Here is a 10502-nt window from a genome sequence, read left to right as displayed (position 1 = left end):
ACTTTTTTATTACATTTCCCAGAATCCTCCTCAACTCCTAGTCCCACCTAACTTGCTGCCTCATTGGCCAAACAGTGCTTTATTCAACAATCAATAACATAAACATATACACAGAAGGATATTCCCCATCACTAGGATGTGGTGGTAAAAGAGCTAAGAGGACTAGGGAGAAGGAGAAAGGGACAAGGAAAAGGAGGCAGGTGTATTGGTCCTGGAGGGACTGCCTCTGGATAGAGGAGACATACTTGGCCCACAGGCAAAAGGCAGTTAATAAAGGTGAAGGGGGAAACCCTGTGTTATGATGAGGTATTTAATTTTAATTGAGCATGTTAATTAGGTGAACCAATGGCAGTTTTTGATTGCTGGACTTCAAGACTTTGATAGTTGGACCCTGGTAGTCAGCCTTAGGGAGAGGAAGTGGCCAAATAAGGGAATAGACCTTGGTGACTGGCTTTAGGAATGTAATCTAATAGTTTTTAACAAGGCAGAGGGAATGTGGGAGAAGGGCAAGGCCTGCCAGAGCCACATGCTCTAGTAGGCTAATTAGTGTCCCTTCAGTGTCAAGAAAATCCAACAAGGGAGACACAGTCTTTAGGAGAAAACGATACTAAGAGGATTCACTTTCAGATGTAAAAAAGATAGACTGAGGTCCTGCTACTTGTCACATACAGAAATCAACCCAATATAGATTAGACATTACAAATAAGAATGAATAGTAAAGCCATGCATATGGCATGCGCTGGTGACCCTAGAAGGCTGAAGCAGGAAGACTCTGAGATCGAGGATAGATTGGAATACACCAAAAGATTTTATATCAATCAATCAATCAAACAAACAAACAAACAAACAAACAACAATGGGACTTCAGAAATGGCTCAGAGGCTAAGAGTATTGCTGCTCTTATAGAATACTGGGGTGTGGTGGTTTATAATAGAATGATGCCCTGCCCCCCACTCCTCACTGGCTCATATATTTGAAGGCTGAGTCATGGGGGGGTGTAGCACTATTAGGAGGTGTGTCCTTATTGGGGTAGGTGCGGCCTTACTGGAGGAAGCGTGTCACTAGGGGTTAGCTTTAAGGTTTCAAGGGCTCAAGCCAGGCCCAGTTGCTCTTTCTCTCTCCCTGCTGCCTGATGATCAGGATATAGAAATCTTAGCTACTTCTCAGGCACCATGTCTGCCTCCATGTTACCATGCTTCCCACCATGATGATAATGGACTAAACCTCTAAAACTGTAAGCCAGCCCCAATTAAATGTTTTCCTTTAAAGAGTTGTTGTGGTCATGGTATCTCTTCACAGCAATATAACACTGACACTAGGTTTGATTCCCAGAACTGGCATGGAGGCTCACAATCTGTAACTCCAGTTCCAGGGGATTCAATGCCCTCTTCTGACCTCAGCAGATACCAGGCATGTACAGGGTATACAGGCATACATACAGGTAAAACACTCCTAAATATAAAATAAAAATAAATCTTTTTAAAGTTAATTTTATGGTATGTAAATTAAGTTTTTGTAAATGGGCAAAAGACTTAAATAGGCTTTTTTTTTAAAGGGATCTGAAGATACAACATCAAATCTTTCTAAGTTCTTATTCTTACACTATTAGATCAGTGCAGCGCTCAGATTTTAGCAGAGAAATATATGTGCGGTGCATGCTGGTTAACATGGAAACTTGCAGCTGGTCAAAGCTCAGCCACAGATGGGACATGCCCTCCCAGCTCAGCCACAGATGAGACACGCATCCACCAAGGCTGAAGGGTCACTGTGGGAAAAGGGCAGAAAGATTATCAGATCCAAAGGTCCAGGAGGATCAGAGTGAAGCCGTGTTTTCTGGACATGTCAGGATCGCTGCACTCACAATCTCAGCATACAACCCAGCCAGTCACCACTTTAGCATGGAAAACAAAGGGGTTCACGAATCCCTAGCCCCACTGAAGGACACTTGATGGCTTCCAGAGGTATAAGAGTCAGGTTACCAGGGGCTGCACCCTAAAAGAAAACTGACTCCATGTTCATCCAACAACATAGGTCTTGAGAACCCTAAGAGAACTCAGAAGAAGCAAGTTACAATCCAGATACGGAAGGCAGATTACACAACAATCAGTTTTTTGTTTGGGTTTGGGTTGGTTTTTTGAGACACAGTATTATTCTGCAGCCCAGGCTGACCTGGACTCACTATGGAGCACAGGCTGGTCTTCAACTCATAGGGACCCTTCTGCCTCAGGCTCCCAACTGCTGGAATCACAGGTTGCTTTTTTTCTTTTTTCATTAGTGTGCATTAATTGTACAAAATCCTGTACTTCATTATGACACAACTGAATTCTAGTTTTTCCTAAATAAATGAGGTTTTGGAAATATCATCAATTTGACACATCCATCTAGGCTTCCTTCATTTCTTTTCAGTTAAACCCTTGTGCCCTCCAGGTCAGACAGACAAGGTGGTGCTTCCAGAACACCTCTCTTAGTGCTGACACCAACCCATAGTCCTTCCAGGGTGGCTGCTGAATACAGCAGCTATGCAGGAGGTCCCCTAGCAGGGGAAAGTTGTCCTCCTGTGGACCCTATCTCCCCTCTACATTTCTGTTCATCTATAATAAAATCTGACCCCTGGTGGAAAGGACCAATACTCTGTGTAGCTGTAGGAGAACACTTAGGTCAGGGTCACAACCAAAGATGAACCACTGGCCTGTTTCTTTTACTATGGAGGAGCATGGCCAAACATAACTAAACCAAGTCAGGTACAGAACTCAGCTCAGCAGATTCTAAGAGAAAAAATGGGGGTGATGGCTCAGTAGCTTGTTTCTTGAGGAGTGGGCTATAATGACTGAGGAAAAAAACCTTAATAACCACCAAAGGGCAAAGCAAAGGGTTTTGTTGGAGGGCCCTGCCTCATCAGCGGGTGCTCATTAGGGTTCCACTGGGGACCGCACTCAGCAGACGAGCTATCAAATCTGCATCCGACAGAGTGAAACGGGCAGATTCAGCTCTCCATCTTCCTACTTTTAAGTTAGACCCCTTAGGGTTTCTGGGATGGTGTTAAAGCCATCAATACATTTAAGTGGTTTTGCTGACAAGGACTACTGGCTTTATTGGATAGTTTCCCAAGTGTTAGCAAAGGTAGGTCTTGAAGTCACCCACAGATAGAACAGAAGGATAAAAAACAGTTCCTCACTCTCACCCACCTATTCCACCCCCTACCCCCTAGTTTTTAAACTAGTTTATACCAGTAAGAATTGGTAACCTCAGCAGACTGAGGCTTTCTGGTTCGTTCACACCAAAGTCTGTGAACCTGTATCAAACATACTCCAGGTTGGAACTCAAAATTACCTGTGGTCTCAATATCCTTGAGTTTGTTTTCTCTGGTCCGAGAGCCTAGCTTGCCTTAGAGTGTTCATGAAAGAAATGGCTAGTTGGCCAGGACGCAACATACCACATTGCTGCCTTTGCCTATAGAAGAATTCACAGGGGGAGGCCACAGCAAGGGTAAAGGGTCACTAAGGCTGACTTGGCCAGACTTGGGAGCCAAGTCAGGTTCCTGGTGCTTTTGGCTGGCAGTGAACTAGCTGTTGCAGAACTTTTTTTCTAAGACCATCCATCTTTACATTATTCCCATTATTCCTGGAAACAGGGTAGGAAACACTTAAGATTGACAGTCTTAAACCTTTTGTACTTTTAGCAGGAGAGGTGACTTCTTATATGTACATTACATCTGCACACCCCTGAGAACACAGCCAGTCAGAATGCTACAGACTCAGGGCAACAGTGGGCTGGGACTGTTCTGGTTAGGAACAAGGCAGATGTCTCAGTGGTGGTCTTGGTGACAGAAGTTCCAGATGCACTGCTGACAGTAGCATGTAGCCCAACAACTCACAACAGGGTCCCCAGCCCCAGCATCCCTTATATTTGCTTCTTTAGCCTCCACAGTACACATAGCTAACTTACACCTACACTTTATCTTTCATCTTTGCACGTCAGTCTACATATTGACTTCTTTTTCTTTTTTTTTTTTTTTTTTTTTGGTTTTTCTGTGTAGGCTTTGCAGCCTATCCTGGCACTCGCTCTGGAGACCAGGCTGGCCTCGAACTCAGAGATCCGCCTGCCTCTGCCTCCCGAGTGCTGGGATTAAAGGCATGCGCCACCAACGCCCTGCTACATATTGAATTCTTTATTTACCTGGATGCTGTGGCTTAAGGGTTCTGAAGAAGCAAGCTCTGAGACTAAAAGCTCTTATTTTTTTATTTTATTTATTTATTTTTGATTATTTCTGGAGTCACAGGCATTTATGTGCTGACGTGGATGCTGGGAATCTTCTCTCCCTAGCTCAGCTCAAACTTAAAAGTCCTTCAAACTAAATTTCATTGGGTACCTCTGTGATGTGTAGCCTTTTCTTATGAATTGAAACATACCCTCCTGGAGGAAAGCTTTTTTCTTTCTTTCTTTCTTTTTTTTTTTTTTTTTAGAAAGTTCGGAAAACAGGAAGCTCAATTTTACAAGACCTGGGAAGCTCAGAAAGTTAGAAGACGCACAAGGTCTCTCCCCAAGTTTATATAAGCAGCAAACCATTGCTGGGGACAAGGGACTCTGTGGACTTCCTGCTTGCTGTTAAGGGAGCTCCAGGGAGGCTGCTTCTGTGAGTCACCACCATGCTGGGGTGAGCTTTTTCTGATGTGATGCCACCTATGCTTCTTGTCGTAGTCACTGTTCTATTGCTGTGAAGAGACACTATGACCAAGGCAACTCTTATAAAAAAAAGCATTTAACTGGGGACTTGCTTAAAGTTTCAGAGAGTTAGTTCAGTGATCCCCAGGCTGAGAGAGTGATAGATACTAGGCTTGGTGCTTGGCGGAGGCTTTTGAAACCTCAAAGCCCACCCCCAGTGACACACTTCTTCCAATGAGATCACATCTCCTAATTCTTCTAATCCATTCAAATAATGCCACTCCCTGGTTCAAATACATGAACCTATAAGCGCCATTCTGATTCAAACCACTACACCTCTAACTGACAACGTCTGACTAATAAAAAATTACTAGGTAAAATGGTTTGTATAGCAAGTGTCCCCCAGAGTCTCATGAACTGAAGGCTTGATCCCAAAGCAGCAGTATTCTAAGATGGGGTCCCAGAAGTAATGGGTGTTTACCACTGAAGCAGCAGTGGGACCTGGAAGAATGCAGCCCATAAATGAGGTTAACTAAAGTCTCATGCAATAGGCAACTTTACTCAGAGCATCAGACAATTTATACTCAGAAGGTTAAGAGTCACATGAGTGAAGTTATCATGAGCTCAAGCTGTATAAAATCACAAAGACAAGCCACTCATGGCAAAACCATATTTCTCTATAGAAGCATATAAAGGATAACAGCAGCACGCAATGAGTAATCTGAAGTAAACTCACTCCTATCTGGAAGAATTCCATATTTTAGAGAAACTGAAGTTACAGGCTGCAGAGATGTCTCAGCAGTTAAGAGCACTGACTGATCTTCCAGAGGACATGGGTTTAACTCCGAGCACTCACATGGCAGCTCACAATGTCTGTAAGTCCTGTTCCAGGAGATTCAACACCTTCACACATACATACACTTGGACAAAACATCAATGTTTTGTCCAAATACAAATAAATAAATTTAAAAAGAAGTCACAAGATTCTCATTTTGTTATCTTACAGGTACTCAGAATTCTCCTCACATAACTCCATTCTTGCATCCTGTTCTGACAAATGGGCAGTGAGGATGTTAGCCTCACTAATGGAATCATAGCCTCATTGGCTAGCAAGAGGCATGGCCTGACAGAAAGTCATGGGATGTGCCTTTCAAGCACACATCTTGTCCTCAACCCCTTCCTCTCTATCCATCCCTCTTTCCTCTCTCTCTGCCCACAGCACTGTGAGATGAGCAGCTTTACTCCCCAACATGATATTCTACTTGTCCACAGGCCCACAATATTCTTCAAGTTTGAAAATGAATAAGTACAAGACAGCACTCAAAGAGTTCCTATAACAGCATATGCTCAAAACGCTAGAGATGGGATATATGTGTCTGCATGGTCCAAGTTAAAGGTTACAATTCCTGAGATGAAAACTACACTATATGCAATTAGTGGCAAGTTAGACACTTTTGAAGAAAAGGTTGCTTAGCTTAAAACCAAGAAGTTGCCGGGCGTTGGTGGCACACACCTTTAATCCCAGCACTAGGGAGGCAGAAGCAGGCGGATCTCTGTGAGTTTGAGGCCAGCCTGGTCTCCAGAGCAGTGTCAGGATAGGCTCCAAAGCAACACAGAGAAACCCTGTCTCGATAAATAAATAAATAAATAAACAAATAAATAAATAAATCCAAGAAGTTATTAGAAACTGAACACAAAGATAATCTTCATTGGGTACAGAATTCTAAATAGAGCCGGGCGGTGGTGGTACACGCCTTTAATCCCAGCGCTGGGGAAGGCAGAGGCAGGCAGATTGCTGTAAGTTCAAGGCCAGCCTAGTCTACAGAGCTAACCCCAGGACAGCTAGGGCTTATACAGAGAAACCCTGTCTCAAAAAACCAAAGAATTCTAAATAGACAGGATTTTTGTCCATTGTTGATGAAATTCTGCTAGGACCATTTCCATTGTGAAATCACAGCCCCCTATGTTTGTGTCTCTGGCTACTTTTATGTTTTTCTATTAGTACCTTTGACCAATTTTCTCATTTGCTGTCTCTGCAATAGTTTATTATTTCTGGGGTTACAGATACCATTGAATTTGAGACACCTAGCTAAGTCTAGTGGTATGAACTTATAATCCTAGCTACTTGGGATCTCAGCTACTTGTGAGGCTAATACAGGAGCATCACAGTTCAAAGTCTGCTTTGGCAACCGAACAAATTAAAGGTCAGTCTGGGTAAAGCAGTGAGATCCTGTCTCAAAAGAAAGTGTGATGTAGCTTAGCAACAGAACTCTTGTCTATGACATGTGAGATCCTATATATGATCCCTAGCATCACACACACACACACACACACACACAGTGAAATACTTTGACAAACAAGAGTAGAAAATAATATAATAATTATCACAAGCAGAGTTCTTGCCTAACATGTACAAGGCTTTATGTTTGATTTCCCAAAACTGAAAAAAAATAAGAAGAAATATTAAAGGGTGCTATAGACATAGAATGTCTCTGCTGTGCTAACTGGAAAGACATATCAGCACACAGCAAGTCTACAGCACTGGAGCAGCAAGGAAAATAAAATGCTGGAGCCAGGTTTAAGGGTGTATACCTGTAGTCCCAGCTCTGGCAGGAGGAAGTAGGATTGGAAGTCAAGGTCATTTGGGATTGTATAACATAATAGCATAAGTTGAGACTAGCTTGAACTATAGAAGTCTGTCTCAAAACACTACTAAAGCAAAAAACAAAACAAAACAACCAAGAAAACAAAACAAAACAAAAACCCTCTACTAAAGAGGTAGTAAATGAAGGTGAGAACTGAGTAGTGTGCAAGGAGAAGCAGAAACACAGTTCTGCTAAGAGACTGCCTACTTCAAACTTCGGTTCCACAGTGAGTTTCAACACAAAACCATAAACTTACTTAACACATTGAGCTGTTTTTTATTTTGTGGTGTTTTTTTTTTTTTGTTTGTTTTGGTTTGGTTTTGGGTTTTTTGGCAATCCTGTTGTAACTCAATTGTGCAGGTCCCTGGGTTAGAACTCTCACTACGTAGAAGTTGATGCAACAACAGATGCCCTGCAGGCTCAGCTCCTGGGAAGCACAGAAAGCCTTCGCCTACCCTTAGCTGCTTACTTTTCACTTGCCTTCTCCCAAGGTTTGGGGCAGGAGGTTAGGTGCCTGCAATAGGCTGACTCTGAGCCCCTGAGCTCTCACATTGGTCCTCCATTAATAGGCTTGGCAGAAATGGAGAAATGTGACTCTGAAACTGACTACCAGACTATTCACACAAGGAACCCCAAAGAAATGGCAATTCCCCCCCCAAGAATCTCGTGGTGTAAGAAGGAAAAAGTCCCAGCAAAGAGATAAGGCATCTCGAGGATAGAGATTTCACACAGTTCTAACAATGATGAGCTAATGTTGGCCGGGCCACGCTTTTGACACGGACTGCTTGGATATTCTTGGCTCTCTATTTCACCTTTACTTTCGCTTCAGGATTCCAAAGAGAGACTTGGATTGGTTCCCTGGATCCCTTTGACTCTCTTTCAACGTGGCTGCATTAAATAAATCTTTTTTTCTGTTTTCTACTTTTAACTTTGCTCTTTCAATCAGCTTATTGAGGATGGGTGACCAGATCGGACTTATGACACAGACTGTGATTCATAAATTCCATAACACGGTATTACGGTTAGTTAGGTCAAGGAACACAAGACTCCGCTTCTACGCGCAAGCGCAGCTGGAGGGGCGGGACTGAGCTCTGCCCGGCCCCGCCCCAGGCCCCGCCTCAGCACAGGCTTCCACCGCCCAGTCGGCCCGCCGTCCGGAAGAGCCACGCCTTAGTCGCCCGCACGCCAGATAGGAAGCTGCCTCCCTCTTCTCGCGCCCCGCCCGGAGCTTACCGCGTCCCCTGCAGCCGAGATCTCCTCTGTCCTGCGTCGTCTCCATCGGCCTGGGGCCAAGCTGTCCATGTGGCTTTGCGTGCCGCCTCTCAGGCCACCCGAAGGCGGGACCACCCGACCACGTGCCTGCAAGAGCCAATGAGGAGGCGTGGGGCGTAGCCCAAAGGACACAGACTGCCCCGCCGTGGGCTGCAGGCAGGAGTAGCAGAAACCTGAGTCTCCTACCGCCCGAGGTGCGGGGATTCGTTCACCCGCCACAGGCAGACGCCTGTGACTGGCTTGTCGCTTCTCGATCCACAAAGTCAGTCCCAAAGGTCGTTTGTTTATTATTTGCCACGCTTTTTCAACCCTTGGTCCGCGGGAGGCGCGTCCTCCTCTCCCCATTGTGATTGGTTACTAAGCTGATAGATAGAACTGCAGACCAATCGGTATGGGTAAGGATGCACTGGGCGGCGCCCTGGGCGGTGCCCGTTGCAGTCTGAAGCTGCTAGCTTTCCTTGGTGGTGTGAGGTCGGCCTTGGGAACCGCACTCTGCCGTTTTGTTAGCTGGCTGTAAGCAGGCCCGGGGAGCGTCATCGGGTACAGGGACGGCCTCAGGCATGGGGTTGGGGTGCGGCTCTAGGCCTCGGCTTTGCGGAAGGCTGCACACCAACTTCTCGGAGACTAGGCCAGGGTTCCTGCGGCAGCTTACCCAGCCTCTTCCTCCCTCCTGGCCCCACCTGCACTGTTCGGTACTGAAGCTCCCAGACCCCTGTACTTTATTGATGAATTAAAATAGGGCCAGTCCTTTGTCTGGTGGCTATGCTTGTGAAAGTGGGTTTTAACACTTTTCTGAGCGTTCTTCTGAGCTACGTAGCAGCTACCTACACGCCACACTTACCTATTGAGGCACTCTTGAGTTTACCACAGGAAACCATTATGAGTGCATGAAACTGTTCTTAGGTTGCTACTGTAGTGGAAGATTTTAGTTTGCTAAGAGAAAAAGTTTTAAAAGATTTTAGTTCACAGAGAGAAAAAGTTTCCCACAGGCCATGGCCATTACAAGGAAGTTGGCCCCAACCCCGGGCACATCCTATGGTTTGGGGGGGGCAATCACCAAGACAACCCTCTTTGGGTCACACCTGGCGGGTCAACAGACAATCAAGGACTTTCCAGAGTACGTTCTGTGGTTTTTCCTTTGTAGAAAAGCAGGTCACACCTGGGTGACCACTCTAACATGAGATCATACTTTGTAATCAGTCAATCACTTTGTGCCCTTGCCTGTATGCTGATCTTCGTTTTTTTCCTATATAAGGAGTTTTCACCCTATGCTGGGGTGTGCAGCTTTCCCGATATTGCTGACACCCGAATGCGCATTCGTTCAATAAACCCTCTTGCTTTTGCAGCTCTTGGTCTGGTTTCTGAGTCTCTGGGGCTCCCCGGGATCCTTAGGCCCTTAGGGGTCTGGGGATCTTTTCAGTAGGATCTCCAGGTGGCTGACTCTCTTACCTCAGTTCCCTGTAAGAAGAGATAACATTAGCTACTGATAGGGGGCTGGGAGATACTTACCTATTTAAACGAATTTTTGCAGCCTAGGCATGGTGGCATATACCTTTAATAACAGAACTAGGGCGGCAGAGGCAGATGGATCTCTGTGAGTTTGAGGCCAGTCTGGTCTACTTAAAGAGTTCCAGAACAGCCAGGGCTGCACAGAGAGACCCTACTTCAAAAAAGTTAAAATAATAATAATAAAGTATTTGGCATGCCTCTTTTTTTAAGCCAAGTGCTCAATAGATGGAATGTCACTTCTCAGTATTCCTGGACTGACACTGGTTGGTTATCCACAATCTTTCGTCATGCACCCTTCCCACCAGGTGTCTTTTTGGAATTCAGAATCTTTGGAATTTTTTAAAGAGGCTGGGTAGTGTGTCTCTGGTGTTGGAGTTCTTGCCTAACACATTAATCAGCATTCTCTAGAGGAAC

The 10502-nt window shown here is 45.0% G+C and overlaps 1 protein-coding gene across 1 annotated transcript in view; it reads right to left on the bottom strand.

Moving 5' to 3' along the window:
• CUNH10orf143 (chromosome unknown C10orf143 homolog) overlaps window positions 1-8732 on the bottom strand; it is a 28402-nt gene extending 19670 nt beyond the window's left edge. Inside the window, exon 1 of the mRNA XM_027409083.2 lies at window positions 8541-8732. Within this exon, the coding sequence (XP_027264884.1) occupies window positions 8541-8609 (69 nt within the window). The 5' untranslated portion in view covers window positions 8610-8732. The remainder of the gene's footprint in view (window positions 1-8540) is intronic.
• Between the last annotated feature and the right edge of the window lie 1770 nt (window positions 8733-10502).

Source organism: Cricetulus griseus, chromosome 3 (assembly GCF_003668045.3).
Source record: "Cricetulus griseus strain 17A/GY chromosome 3, alternate assembly CriGri-PICRH-1.0, whole genome shotgun sequence".
Classification (NCBI taxonomy): Eukaryota; Metazoa; Chordata; class Mammalia; order Rodentia; family Cricetidae; genus Cricetulus; species Cricetulus griseus.
Note: the sequence above shows the minus strand (reverse complement) of the source record. Positions and strands in the feature narration are given on the sequence as shown.